At 36.1% G+C, this 15705-nt stretch overlaps 1 protein-coding gene across 3 annotated transcripts in view; it reads right to left on the bottom strand.

Moving 5' to 3' along the window:
- Window positions 1-15705, bottom strand: part of poe (E3 ubiquitin-protein ligase-like protein poe) — an 801929-nt gene that overhangs the window by 189274 nt on the left and 596950 nt on the right. For all 3 annotated transcript variants that reach the window (XM_090405892.1, XM_090405894.1, XM_090405895.1), the window contains one exon: window positions 3985-6408. In XM_090405892.1, coding sequence (XP_090262018.1) covers window positions 3985-6408 — 2424 coding nt within the window. The remainder of the gene's footprint in view (window positions 1-3984; window positions 6409-15705) is intronic.

Below are 15705 nucleotides of genomic sequence, written 5' to 3'. Positions count from 1 at the left end.
GACAAAGTAAGAGTAATTTACTCAGGTGGAGATAAAAAGGAAAAAGGAGTTGCACTTGTTTTTTAATAAAAAAACAGCAAAGAGCATCATAAGCATAAAATGCCTGAATGACAGGATTATGGTGTTAAAATTAAAGGCTGAACCAGTGGAAGTAACAATAATGCAGGTATATATGCCAACAAGTGGCCATTCAGATGAAGAAATGCACGAACAATTACAAGAACTAATTAAGGAAGAAAAAAGAAAAGACTATATGATTATAATGGGAGACTGGAATGGAGTTGTGGGAGAAGAAGAGGATGGGAATGTAGTAGAAGACACGGACTAGGTAATAGAAATGAGAGAGGGGAAAGGTTAGTGGAATTCTGAAAAGGAAATAAGCTAATAATTATGAATACTTGGTTTAAAAAATCTAAGAGAAGACTATACACCCGGACAAAACCAGGAGATACGGAAAGGTATCAAATTGATTACATTATAGTAAAGCAAAGATACAAGAATAGTATAAAAAATGCATGCACGTATCCTAGAGCTGATATTTACTCTGACTACAACCTACTATTCATAGAAATAAATGTGAAACTAAAGAAAATAAAAGAAGTTACGAAAAGGAAAAAAACGGAACTTAGAGAAATTAAAAAATACCAAAGAATTTGGAAATAGATTGGAGAAAGAATTAGAGGAAACATGTTTTGTCAAAACTGAAGATCCAGAAAAGAAATGGGAATAAGTGAAAGATAAAATAAAGAAGATTGCACAAAAAGAAATTGGATATGTAAGAGCTAAAAGAATAAAAAAACCTTGAGATGATTTCTCTAATGGAAGAAAGAAGAAAATGGAAAAATAAAGACAGCCCAGAAGGGAAAATATAATATAGAACCCTGAATGATAAATTGCAAAGGGACGCAGAAAGAAGTAGAGAAGATTCACTTAAAAAACAATGTGAAGAAATGGAAAATTATGAGAAAGTGGCATGATATTTTGTACGAAAAGTGGCATGAGGGAAGGCATGATCTTTTGTATGAAAAAGCAAGAAGCATGAATCACAAGAGAAATGGAATTCGAGCTAGAGGCATAGAAAATAAGAATGAGAAAATCATAACTGAAGAAGATAAAATCCTAATGAGATGGAAAGAATACATTGAAGATCTATATGACAAGGAAAATAGACCAAATGAGTTGCCATTAGAAGATATAAAGAAGGTAAATGAAGATGATCTAGGCCCAGAGATTTTGAAGATGGAAGTAGAAATGACCATTAAAGAATTAAAATGTGGAAAGGCAGAAGGAATAGATGAAATACCTGCAGAATTCCTGAAACAACTTCAGAAGAAAGGAACTGAAGAAATAACCAAAATAATAAATTTAATTTATAACAAAGGAGAATTACCAAAAGATTTTATGAACCTTAATATTTATACCTATACCAAAGAAAAGGAATGCAGTGAACTGCAAGGATTTTAGAATAATAAGCCTCATTTCCCATACATCAAAAATACTTATGAGAATCCTAACATGGAGAATTGCATCTAAGGTGGAAGAATTTCTTGGAGAAGATCAGTTTGGTTTTAGGAAGGGTAGGGGAACAAGAGATGTGATTGGACTGTTAAGAATAATAAGTGCAAGAAGTCTGGAGGTGAATAAAGAAGTTAATATCTGTTATATAGATTTTGAAAAAGCTTTTGACTTTGTAAAATGGGAGAAGATGATGGAAGTAATGGAAAAGATTGGTATAGATTGGAAAGACAGAAGGCTAATTATTTCACTATATATGGGACAAACTGCCATGGTGAGAGACATATATGGTACAACAGAACCAGGTATCATTGGACGAGGCGTAAGACAAGGCTGTTCTCTGCCACTAATTTTGTTTAACATGTATTCCAAAGCAATGTTAAAAGAAGCACTGGAGAATTTGGAAGAAGGAATAAAGATTGGAGGTAGACAGATATTTGCAATAAGATATGCAGATGACAAGGCATTATTATCAAATACTGAAACAGGACTATAACATCGGTTGAACACATCACTGGAATCCTGTATCAATTATGGAATGAAAAATTAACATAAGAAAAACAAAGGTAATGAAAACAGCAAGGAAAGAGGCAAATATGGATATCAGAATAAATGGGGAAAAATTGAATCAAGTAAAGACATTTAAATATCTAGGAAGTGTGATTAGAAGTGATGGAAGATGTAAAAGTGACATAAAAGAATAGCGATGGGAAGAGATGCCTTTAATAGAAAATGGAATTTATTCAGAAGTAAAACAGACAGAAACCTAAGGAAAAGACTAATAAAATGTTATGTGTGGAGTGTTGCTCTCTATGCAGCTGAAACTTGGACATTGTAAGGAAAACAATGCTAGATGACATGCTGAATAGAGACCGGTAAACAACCTTGAAAGAGAAGGCTCAGAATAGAAGAGAGTGGAAGGAAAGTTTTTGCTACTAAGAGAAGAACCTGCTCAACTGCAGAATACTTAAGAAGTAGAAGTATGACTGAAGATGTTCAACTAATACTTCATGAAACATATAAGAGAACAGGAGCAACTGTAATTGGATGGTATTCAGAGAATACAGATGAATCTTCCTTCTTTGGAATGAACACTGTTCTTGACTGGTGAAGATACAATCGTAGACATTTGGTAAACAGAAGTAGATCAATTAAATCTTGCAAGATAGGCAGAGGAACCCACTGAAGCACCACAGCAGTAAATGATAACTTTATTTCATCAAAAGAAGATGGATGGGAAAGTTCTGCTTCTGGAATGAAATAGAAAGGAGGACTAAATCAAGTAGGTATGGTGGCAGAGTGGAAAAAGACATCCATCCAAAAGTGGAGAAACTCCTTGTGCATCTCACTTGGAGGAGGAGATGTTATATATGACATTATATAAGAAGAACGTCTACATTTGGGCATAAAGATGCTTTCTCTCTTTCTGCTTGGATTGAACAGATGATACTTTGACAATGATCCTCCTGATATATTTTTTAATATACATGAGCCCCAAATATGAAATGCTACAGAACTTAAAGTACATTAATTACATGTATAGCATCAGATGCATGAATCAACAGACCCATCATTATATCAACACTTTTTTTTTTCAGATATATATCAATCCCAAACATGAAATTTTACAGAACTTAAAAAACACGCCAATTCCATGTATAGATAAAAGTGTGAAGCAACACCTGAATGACTGACCAGGCAAATCACTTTCTGATAACCATTTCAGAATAGATAGCATGCCATATCATAAGGCACAGACTATTTGGAAATGCTTTCTATGGGATGACTATATTTCAGTGGGCTACTACACTTAACTTCAATTCAAATGAGATAGGTGGAATGAAGAATCAGAAGCTCACAGAGATCTGGCATAGTTCAATTTGAACAACTGAGGGATATGATTGAGTGTGTATGGGTGAGCATTCCTACAGAATATTTCCAGCACCTTGCAGAATCCATGTCATGAGAAATTGAGGCTATTCTGATGGTGAACGCAGGTATCACTCACTACTTGGCAGGTGTCCCAAATAAACTGGCTGCAGTATATATACACACACATATATATATATACTGTGTGTGAGCACGTGTGTGTGTGTGAGGGAGAGAGAGAGAAATTAAATGTTTCTTATTTGAATGTGAAATTAATACTTATTTGGTCATAAAAATGACCAAGTAATTTATTTTTCTTTATGGCAGTTTAAACAACAAACTATGTCTGTTTATCAATTTCAAGTATATAAAGTTTGGAAACATTCTATATGTGCACCAACGTTTAGTCCTTTCTCCACTTTTGAAAAACTGCTACTATTTTGCTTCAACTGCTAAATGCGATTACTAAATGCTATATTCAAAAATACCAAAACTATCACAAATCATTTGTAAAGTTATTCATTATAACCCCTGTAAACGGTAACTATTATATGCAGTGAAGTGTAAAAGTTTCAAAAAGAAATCAGAAATATTTATTACCTTTTGTACAATTTTACTGAGTTCATCAAAAGAGGCTTTGCAGTCTTGACAATAACGCTGGGCTAGTTGCTGTATGGCCCTGTTAACATTAGTAGATGACATAGATCCTGTCCCAGCTGATGCAGTTGCTGAACATGTCCCATCTTCTGGACCCCTATCAAGTAAGCCATGCTCATAAATACGCAACAAAAGAAGCTCAAGGGCAGGTTTATTTGCAATAAGCTGTTTATAAACTCGATCTGCTTTTTCCAACAAGCTGTTAATTGTAGCCACTGCTTTCTTACGATCTTCTTCATTTTCAATAGGATCAACAGCACAACATGGCTTTGCTGTTAGAGTGTAATCAAATTTTGCATACTTACAAAATCCACAAGAATTACAAAGAAAGGGATCCTTTTCATCATAGTTTATGGCACGGCACTTATGACATTGGAATACATTTTCTCCACAATTTGCACAAACTCCTGGATTAGCAGGAACTGAAGCACTACAACGTGGGCACTGAAGAGTTTCTGATGATGCTTGAAAATTTTCATAGAAATCAGCATACTCTATCATAAGATTGCAGGCAACAATTGGTAAAGGAAATTCAATTTTTAATTCTGTTTGACCTGCTGCTAGAGTACATTTTTTAGCTTTATGCCAAATGGACGGTCTATTTTTTAATTCAACAACAGACTGCACTGAACGATTGTTATAATATACATTCAATGTATGAACCATTTTGTTTCTTTTAAGATCACCAATACGAAGGGTAATTTTAGATATGGTATGACTACCAATAAGTTTCACTATCTGAGTTGTTGTAGTAAATCGGGAATCCACTTTAATTGCTGACAATTTTATGTTAGTATAAGGAACCTCAGGATTATTACATACTAAACAAGGTTCACTCTCTAAATAGAACCCATCAAATTCTACCAGTCCTTGAAGAGAATTATAAATATTTGAATTAGGATGATTCATGAGAAGTTGATTTTGTTGATGTAATACATCCAAGGCTTTCTCAATATATTCATGATCTTTCTTATCTAACTGAGAAATCTTTAGTGTAAAGAAGCCAATGAGGTCTACAAACTGTGCTGCTTTACGACCATACATAGGTAACTGTGACCAGAGTTTCCACATAATATCTAGAAGGACTTCCTGCTTGGTATTAATTGAATTTTTAAACAGATGGAAAATTAATGAATGTGCTTGCCATCGAACAGAGGTCTGATTTGATTCTAATAAGAAAGAGCGAATGAATTGAGTTAAAACATTAGAATCAACAAACTTGTTAACTTGCTGTGCAAGTACAAGATAAAGAGCAGTATTGTATTTTGATGTTTCTTCACTATCCTCTTCTGGTTCTGATTTTTCTCTTTCTTTTCTTTGTTTGGCTGGAGAACTGGTAGCTTGTGGAGTAGCACTTCCCGTAAATGGTTGTGGCTGAAGATTTTTAGTTCCACACAGTGCACATTGTAATAGCTGGAGAATTACAGGAGAAACACCTTCATCCAATAAGAAACTTACATGAATAAGAAATGATAAGATACTTTCATCTTTTTGACAAAACTTCTGCCAGTTATATGTTCTAGAGGAAGCTATTTCAGTACAAGCTTTTAAGTGTTCAATTAGAGTAATCAATGAGTCATAGGGTAGACTTACAATAGAACTGCCCAGTGACTGGTTATCAAATCCACCCTGGTGGCAAATTATTTTCACATCTTTCATGTGTGATTCCAAAGCATGAAAGTCTCTCAGTTGTCGATATTTGTCTTTAGAACCACATATAAACAGTAACAATTTGCGAACTTGCCTACGTACAAAGGGAGTCTGTTGAATCATCATATATTCACAAAGATATGAATACCATGCTTGATTAAATGTAATAGGAGGAGAAGAAGGAAGAGAACTAACTATTTTTTTGATTTGATAAGGTAGTCTCAGAACCATTTCTGTAAGTAACTGCGGATATGCTTCAAATACATCACTTGCATGACCTTTAACATACTGTCTTAAGAAAAATGGTGACATGTCTGGAGGAGGAGAAGAGGGATGGGGTTTTAGGAGATTACCAGTAATGCTTGATGATTTATCATCCATCTGCATAACTTTCCAATAATCTAAAAGAGATTTTAAAATTTGCAGAGAATACTCAATAATGTTACTATTAAGAAGAGCTAAGGCTGTAGCACCACTGCAGAAAGTTGATGATTCTCCAGCTGAAGGTTTCATGCTACCTTTGACACGAGACATCATAATGCTAAGTAATCTCATAATTATTAGATGAACTTCTCTTTCTGGTGTGCGTTCTGCAATTTTTGACACATCTGTGTTGCCAATGTTCAGCTCAAAAATTACTGACGTTAAGAGGCTGTCCAAAGCAGCTCTGTCTTTTTCCTCTTCTCCAACCAAGTCTGAACTCAGCATAAGAATAACCTATTTAAAACAACAACAAAAAATAAATAAATAAATAACTAATTATAATAAAAAATTTTTTTTTTGAAATTGTCAATATAGTTATTAGTTAGCAAAGTAATCAGTGATAAGTGGATATGGAAGACTGAAACGGACTCATGTCATTCTGATAAAAATGAAGTACTATGGACCTCACCTTACCGGAACGTATGTTGCTAGTCAAGCTTTACTAGCAACAATGTGGTAACTCTAATGCCATGCTTCGAGAATTCCAGCATTTGAAGGATAGGAGAAGAGGTATAATGTCAATAACAAATCTTAGAAAAATTATTTTATTATCATTATTTGATATCTTTAGGGAGTCCAAAGACTCATCGAGGGAGGGCTCCTGCTCTACAACTCTGTCTCCACTCAATCCACTAACTGACCTCAACTCCACTAACGTCATCTACCGCCAACCACCACCACTAGTATTTCCACAGACAATCACAAACATCCAGACCCACGGCGGGATTCGAACCAACAGCCTTTTGGTTGGAGAGCGGATATGCTAACCACTCGGCCAGCCAGGCTGGCTAAATTTTATGATAGTGGATCTTTAGCAGTGAGGCCAGAATGAGGGTGCAAATGGATTATTCCTCAACAAATTGATGAAGTTGCAATTGCCCGGAACATCGAATGAATAACACACAAGGATTCAGCAGTGCTTGGGCAATGTCAAGGCAACTGGACATGCCATACTCAACTGTATGGAAAATCCAGCATCAAATGCTAAGGTTTATCCCCTGCAAGATGTATCATACTCAAGCTTTGCTTCATGTGATGCAGAAACACAACTGCAGTCTGCTCCGATGTTCTTAGCTTGAATAGAGGTGGTTGATGCATGGGCGTGGAAGATCTTATGGAGTGACAAGGCACATTTTATCTGAACAGTAGTGTTAACTAACACGATTGCCATAATTGGGCTGCAAATAACCCTTGCGTGTTTTCCATCAGAACACTTTACACTCACTGAAAGTCACAGTGTGATGTGGTTTCACTGCATCGTTTATTATCAGTTCGTACTTTTTCAAAGAACTTCACCCGACATGACCAGTAACTTGTATTGTCCCTGCTGTTAGGTATCGAGAGATGTTGCACAACTTTGTTCCCCAAATGCAGCAGTGAAGATGCCTTGACTCTACCATATTCATGCACCACCTCATACTGGATTGCCAGTACAGCAAATGTTACGAAAATACTTCATAGAACAGAGCGATAGTCATGTGTTTCCCACAGCATGGCCACCTCATTTGTCTGATCTCAATCATCCTGTGATTTTTGGTTGTGGGACCATCTGAAACGCTTGGTGTATGAATGACATGTTCTTGATTTAGCAACCTTGAAAGAATAATAACAAAGCATGTAAGACAAATCAATGCAGATCCTTGCGTTCCACTGTAAAAAACGTCATTCATAGCACGCAGTTCTTAGAACATCCGAAAAGAGGACATATTGAACCAAATCTGTAAGTTATACGAACACAAAAATTAATTATATAAATACTGCTTAATTAATCCCAAATCATGTGCTTATAGAGCCAAATATGCCCTGGTGGCAGAATTTTGTACTATTTTTTTTTTTTTTTTTTTTTTTTTTTAAATCTTCTGTAAATAAAAATCCCATGTTCCAGAGTATAATTACACCAAGTCTGGTTGAATTTTGTCAAATACATTTTTCACTGTAGGGCTCTGAACACTTCCTCTTTAATTATGGCTACTATCTAAATGCTTTCCTGATGATAATCTCGATACAGAGGTCACAATGAAAAGTGTTATTTCCTTAATTGTAAGTAAAGTAATTACTCTAACACTTGTGTTTTTTTTCTCTATAAATTTTACTTTCATTCACTTAATCCCAACAAGTAGCGATTAAGTGGATGAATAACAATATAAAGAAAGAGCTGTAAAAAACAAAAGCATTGCAGAAGAAATATAAACAAAAAGGTGATCAGCATGCTGATCACCTTTTTGTTTATATTTCTACAAGCAAGGGTAACTAGTATAGTAAGGAAGGCTAAATCAGATTTTGTGAGAAAATTACTAAGCAGACCAAAATAAATTATTACTGTATGGGCACCTCCATGGAGTCAGAAGACTCATTACGTGAGACCCAAACTATCTACATAATCTATCATACCTCTCCTTGAACCCATTAACAGATAAAGCACTCACAACTGACTCTGGCAACCCATTCACAACTGTCCAAAAGAGTTTTTTCAAAAACAAAATCCAAAAGTAAGAGTTTTTTGCTATGTAGCAAGTAAGAGAGTGAATGATTATAGAAAGATCAGTGCTGATGGCAGGAAAGTGACAGAAGCAGAAGAAATAATTCAGTTACTAAGTGATCACTTTGCAAAGGTATATCATCCAGGTGATATCTCTGCAGTTACTGGTGTGACAGAGATTGATGTGAGAATTGAGGAAGATGAACTGGAGGTACTCAGTATATTGAAAAATATCAATGTGAATATGGCAGTAGGGCTGGATGGTATGTCAGCTTATGTCAGAGGCAGTACCTCAGACAAAGGTGTTTAATCTAAGTCTCAGCTCTGGCAAGGTTCCAAAGTAATGCAAAGAGAGTAAGATAGTTCCATTACATAAAGGTGGCTCCAAGACAGAAGTAGCAAATTACAGACCAATTAGTCTCTGGAATGGTAGTTAAAGTATTGAAAAAGTTGGTTGAAAGTAAAATTCAGGAATAGGTGTATAGGGGCAGCATGGCTTGGCAAAAGGAAGGTCCTGCCTTGCCTCAGTAATTTATTCACATTTTATAATAAGGTGGAGTTAGATAAAGGAAATGGCTACACTGTGATACTGCTGGACTTTGCAAATGCATATGAAAGAATATTGCATGAAAAATTATTACATAAGTTGGAGCAAATGGGAATGGATGGGGATGGCTGATGATAGACATCAGAGGGTGGTATGGTGAAGTGAAATCAAAGTGAATGTAGATGACTAGCAGAGTGCCCCAGAACTCTGTACTAGGACCACTACTCTTTAATTTATAAATTAACGATATAGTGGAAGATTTGAGGGATATTCAGTTGTTTGCTGATGATGCAAAACTGGGGAGGAAAATAGTTGATAAAGGTGATGTAGATATCTTACAGGATAATTTAAATAAATTGGCAGTGTGAGCAAAGGACAATAGTTGCCAATTTAATGTTGTAAAATGTAAGGTAGTGCACTTCAGGATGAAAAGATTGCTTCAAATCATATTGATGGTACTAGTTTTCAGGAAATTGATGAGGTTAGGGATCTGAGGGTGGATAGAGATTTGAAATTCAGAGGACATATTGCAAGAGTTGGCAAAATAGCTCAGAGGATTATGTGGATATTGAAGAACATATTGACAAGTAAAGATAAGGAGGTTATTATCCATCTTTATATGGCTATGATTTGGCCACATGTTGACTACTGTGCACAGATTTGGTCACCTGCATTTCTTGGAGATCAGGAGGCAGTGAAGAGGATTCAGAGATGAGTGACCAAACTGGTGACAGATCTTCACACTTGGAAGTTGTTTAAGAGTGTGGTAAGCAAGGTTCTTTACTTGGAGAATGGTGAATGCATGGAATGGATTGCCAGGTGGTTGTGAGCATCCCAACATTAAATAAGTTCAAGAAAATGTATGATAGGTATTATGTTAATGTGTTGGTCACACGCAATAAATCTTTTTGACGCCATGGAGTTCCCATATAAATAACAATAATCATAACAATCATGGAGTTATAACCCATCGTGGTGGTGGGGGAGGTCCATCTTAAACTGTACCATTCTTTTAACTCATCCACTGTTTGCACTCTTATAACCCTTTCAGGAAATATATTCATGCTCTCTTACTATTTAATTTGTTTTTCAACTTTCAGGGATGCCTCCTTGTCCTTGTTTCCCTCCCCTCATTCTACCATATGAAAAATCTTCCCAACATCAATGTGACAGATACCTATCAACAACATAAATGTTTCAATCATATCCCCACTTTGTCTTCTATTCACTAAACTTTGTAGTTTGCACATTCTCAGTCTATCCTCCTAATCAACATTGTACAGTCCTGATATCATTTTTGTTATTTACCTTTCTAAGGTTACTTCATCCCTTTCAAATCTCAGTGATATGAGCATAATAATCCAGATGAGGTGCGATCAGAGCTTTATACAAAACCAACACTTTTACCCCTTTGTGTTGTCTTTCACAACCTTTGCAATAGGTCCCCTGAACTTCAAACTGCTTCTACTCACCCAAAGATCCCTTTGTTTCCTCCACTTCATTTAGTATGAGGACGTCCAGAAAGTAAGTTACATTTTTAAATATTTTTGTTGCAGTGCTGCGATTGCAATGGTGCACATGTGTGTGCTGAGTTTGTTGATTCGTTAGCAAGGCGTTGGTGATATTTTCACATTCTCACAGTGTGTACATATAATGTACAAGAAAATCGAATCACCTGCAGCATGTGAAATTAGGTCAGTTATCCGTCCCCTAAATCCAAACAACAGTCCATGGAGTGGAGGCACACCTCATCACCAGTCATGGAGTGATGAGGTGTGCCTCCTTCGATGAAATTGAAGACAACGGTTTCCACTCGGAAAATCATGTGTACTGTGTTTTGGGATAGACAAGGAATTTTGCTGGTAGATTTGTTGGGTCAAGGCTCCACAATCAGCACGAGTATGTACTGCCAAATCCTTAAGAAACTGTGTCGTGCGATCCAGAATAAACGATGTGGCATGCTACCAGGGGTGTTGTTTAGATTCATGATAATGCCCACCCACACACAGCCGGCGTAACACAACAACTTCTTACGCGTGATAGGCTTATGTGTTCGTCAGACATTTTTGTAATAGATTTCACGGTTTGATATGAACACAGATGATTAAGAAAATAACTATTTATTAACTTAAAAGCTAATATTTTGCTGGTATTATACCCAGCATCTTCAGAGCACACAACACAAAGTTTGTTACAAATGCAAAACAACCACAATCCGGTGTAACAGTGGGGCTAGTAAAAGTAATTGCAGCGTGCAACACAAGATTAACATGGCGTCATCTAGGTTTAAAAAAAAAAAAAAATTCAAAATTTTGAAATAGTAGTCCAAATGATAGTCTTAGAAAGTTTGAAAAAATGAAATAAAATAAAAGTAATAAATATTAATTTGGTCTTAAGATGACTGTCTCCCAAATCTTTGGTAGATTTATACAGCCATACTTGTTAAGGTTTGGAGTATGTTTCAAGGCTTCTGTTGATTCCAGGAACAACCTCTCTGACTTGTAGAAGCTTCTGTGCATTCCTTTTGTTTCTTTCCAATTGATCCTGTGTGCAGGGGTATTCAAAGCATGGTCTGCCAGACCCGACTTGTCATAGCAAAAGTGTCGGATATATTTTTTGTGTTCACTGAGGCGGATGTCCACAGTTCTTCTTGTCTGTCCGTAGTAGGCTTGATGGCAAGAACAGGACACTTCATAGACTCCTAGATGTGATAAAGGAGTGCATTTGTCCTTAGGTGAATGGATGAGAGTTGCTAATTTTATATAAGGTTTAGATACTGTGCATAGTTGGTGTTTGGTAAGCACCCTAGATATCTTTTCAGATGTGCCTTTAATGTATGGGATGGTGATAGTTTTGTTGTAGTCTTCTGTGGTAGATAGAGGGGATTTCTGGGTAGCATTTAGTATGTTATCTATTTTATGGGGATTATAACCGTTGGTTAAGAAGGTGTGTCGTAGGCGAGAAAGTTCAGCAGTGAGAGCAATGTCATTGGAACAGATTGCTCTAGCTCTATGGGTTATTGTTTTTAAGATACCATATTGTTGAGCAGGGTGATGGTGTGATTGTTTGTGTAAGTATCTCCCTGTATAGTTATTTTCTTAATCATCTGTGTTCATATCAAACCGTGAAATCTATTACTAAAAAACAACAACTTCTTCCCATCTTTGGATGGGAACAATTCCATCATCCCCCATGTAGTCCTGACCTCGTGCCAAGCGACTCTCACCTGAAATCTTTCCTTGGTGGCCTGTGGTTTGCATCACAGGCAGCACCTTCTATGATGATGGTATACAACTCTTGGTGCCCTGTTATGATAAGTGCCTGAACAATATGTAGAAAAGTAGTGAAAGATGTCTACTTTAATTTCCAATAATTTTTTTTTTGCAAGTATATTTTTGTTTCTCTGACATTCCATCGGAACTTACTTTCTGGAAGTCCCTCATGTAATGGCATCAATTGAGTATGAAGCATTCCATTTATGGATTGGATCCCAAATTTTAAAAATTTACAATTAGCTGCATTAAACTGACAATCCCATTCATTCTTTTTTTTTCACCTTTTCAGGTTCTTCAAATTCTCATAGAGAGCCATAATGAGAACTTTAACTAATAACTCTCCAATGCTTCATATCATCTGCAAAACAAATGAATATCTATCTCCCTGTAATCCAGTAACCATATCACTGACATTAAAACTAAACAATAATGCTCCTAGTATTGAATTTTGTGGTACCATACTTGTAACCTTCCCACTTACAACTTTCTGATATCTACATAAACCTAGTTACTAATAGTAACCGCTAGCCTAATATCCAAACTTACATACCAACTTTTCATGTGATACCCATTAAAATGCCTTTGCATAATCCAAAAACTTTAATTAATTAAATAATTTATTTAATTATTAATACAAATCTGAAAACAAACCCCAACTCAACATCACCAGAGTTAAAGATCGGTACTATCAACGTAAGAAGCCTGAATGGCAAAGAAATGGAGCTAGCTGAGGAATTAGATAAGTACCAGATCGACATAATAGGGGTGACTGAAACAAAAAAGACCAAAACTGGTGAGATCTTTCTGAGCAATAAATACAAAATGTTATATTCAGGCAATAACAATCAAGGAAAAGAAGGAGTAGCCATAGTATTCAACACAAAATACGAGGCTAATCTTCTTGAATGGCAGTCAGTCTCAAGTAGAGTAATGTGGGCAAATATGAGAATGGGGAACTGGACAATGAGACTTATTTGTGCCTATGGTCCCACAGAAGGTTCTACCAAGGTAGAAGTGGAGGAATTTTTTGAGGCTTTAGAAAAAGCAACTGACACAATGAAAAAGGAAAAGTTGGTCCTTGTTGGGGATCTAAATAGTAGAGTAGGAAATGATTGTGAGACATACAAAAATATTTTGGGAAAATTTGGAGAAAAGAGCAAAGCTAATAATAATGGCAAATATCTGTTGGATTTCTGCTCAGGACATGGACTGGTTATTACTAACACCATGTTCCAACATAAAAATGTGCACAAATTCACATGGAGAGAAGAGGCTAGGAATAAGAAAAGTCTCATTGACTATGTTATTGTTGATAGTGATGTTTTCTCCCTGGTGCAGGACACCAGAGTGTACAGAGGATTTGAAATTGGAAGTGATCACTATTTAGTCTTGAGCAGGATAAAATTGAATTTCATATTGAAAAGAACAACATGTAAGAACGTTTTAAAGCGAATAAAAGTTGAGCAGCTCTCAGATGTTAACTGTAGACTAAAATACAGAAATATTATTGAAAAGAAAATGAAAGAGTTTGAGAACAGGAATCAAACCTTGGAGATTCAGTGGCAAACTCTGAAGGAAACATTGACTGATTCTGCCAGAGAGGCATGTGGTGAGGTTGTGTGCAAAGATAAAAAAATCAGAACTCCCTGGTGGACACAGGAAGTTAAAGAGGCAGTGAAGGAAAAGAAGAAAGCATATCAAAAGTTCCTGGCAAATAAGTCAGCTTTTACTCTTACAGAATACAGAGACAAATGTAAGAAAGCTAAACAGTGTGTAAAACTAGCTAAACAAAAGTCATGGGAGGACTTTGGCAAGAATATAGAAAATAAATATCAAGAAGGTGGCAAAATATTCTGGAGGTTGTTGAAGAAGCTTAGGAATGGAGGAAAGAGTGCTGTAAAAGGAATTAGAGATGATAAAGGTGAAATGAAAACAGGAGAAAAAGATATCCTTGAAGTATGGAGTAATTACTTTGAAAAACTGCTAAATGAAACAAGCAGTGATGACAGCACAGTGATAGAAAACACTGACCAGGCATGCAGTCAGGAATACATATCCATACTTGAAGTAGAAAAAGCCATCAAAGGCTTGAACTGTGGAAAGGCAGTAGGAGTAGATGATATTCGACCAGAAATGCTGAAGTATGGTGGTATAAGAGTCTTACAGTGGCTGCACTGCATAGTTCAGAAAGCCTGGACAGAGGGACGAATTCCCGACGATTGGAGTAGAGCTCTCATAGTACCCATATATAAAAAGGGAAATAAAACTGAATGTGAGAATTACAGAGGTATTTCCCTACTGAGTGTTCCTGGCAAGATCTATGCAAGTATACTTGAGAAACGGTTGAGAAGAATTGTGGAAGAAAAGCTTGGTGAAGAACAAGCTGGATTCAGGCCAAATAGAGGCTGTCAGGATCAGATCTTCACTTTACGACAAATAGTCGAGAAAGCATGGGAATATAACAAAGATCTGTATTTAAGTTTTGTCGATTTGGAAAAGGCATATGACAAGGTGCCAAGAGAGAAGCTATTCAATATGCTGCAGTTATATGGTGTCAATGGGGCATTATATCAAGCAATACTTAGTCTTTATTTGAGTTGTGAGTCAGCAGTTAGAATTGAAGGAAGTACAGGAAGATGGTTTAATGTTAAATCTGGTGTGAGACAAGGATGTACATTATCCCCTCTGTTATTCATTATTTATATGGATCACATTATGAAGGAATGTGGTATTAAACCTGATATCAAAATTGGAGATGTTAATGTCAGCTCTTTGCTTTATGCGGATGATGTTATACTTCTAAATAAATCCGCTACAAGTCTGCAAGATTCTCTGACTAATTGAATAGCTGTTGTAATAGATATGGTATGAAGGTCAGCAATAAAAAGACAAAGACAATGAAAATAGGCAGAATCATTGAAAATGTCAACTGTGTTGTGAATGGAGAACCTGTGGAACAAGTAAAACATTTCAGCTACTTAGGCACAATTTTTACTGAAGATGGTAAACTAAATATAGAAATAGACAACAGAATCAGCAAAGCTGGTATCGTGGGAAGTCAATTGAATAAATTCATATGGAATAAGAAAGAAATTAGTCGGAACACTAAATTAGCTGTATACAAGACTGTGTTCAAACCAATTTTAACTTATGGATCTGAGAGCTGGGTCAGAAGTAAAACACTTGACCAAAGACTAGAGACCGCAGATATGAGAGTCCTGAGAAAGATT

Source organism: Typopeltis vanoorti, chromosome 15, assembly GCF_054136105.1.
Source record: "Typopeltis vanoorti isolate ZY-2024b chromosome 15, IOZ_Tvanoo_1.0, whole genome shotgun sequence".
NCBI classification, from domain to species: domain Eukaryota; kingdom Metazoa; phylum Arthropoda; class Arachnida; order Uropygi; family Thelyphonidae; genus Typopeltis; species Typopeltis vanoorti.
Note: the sequence above shows the minus strand (reverse complement) of the source record. Positions and strands in the feature narration are given on the sequence as shown.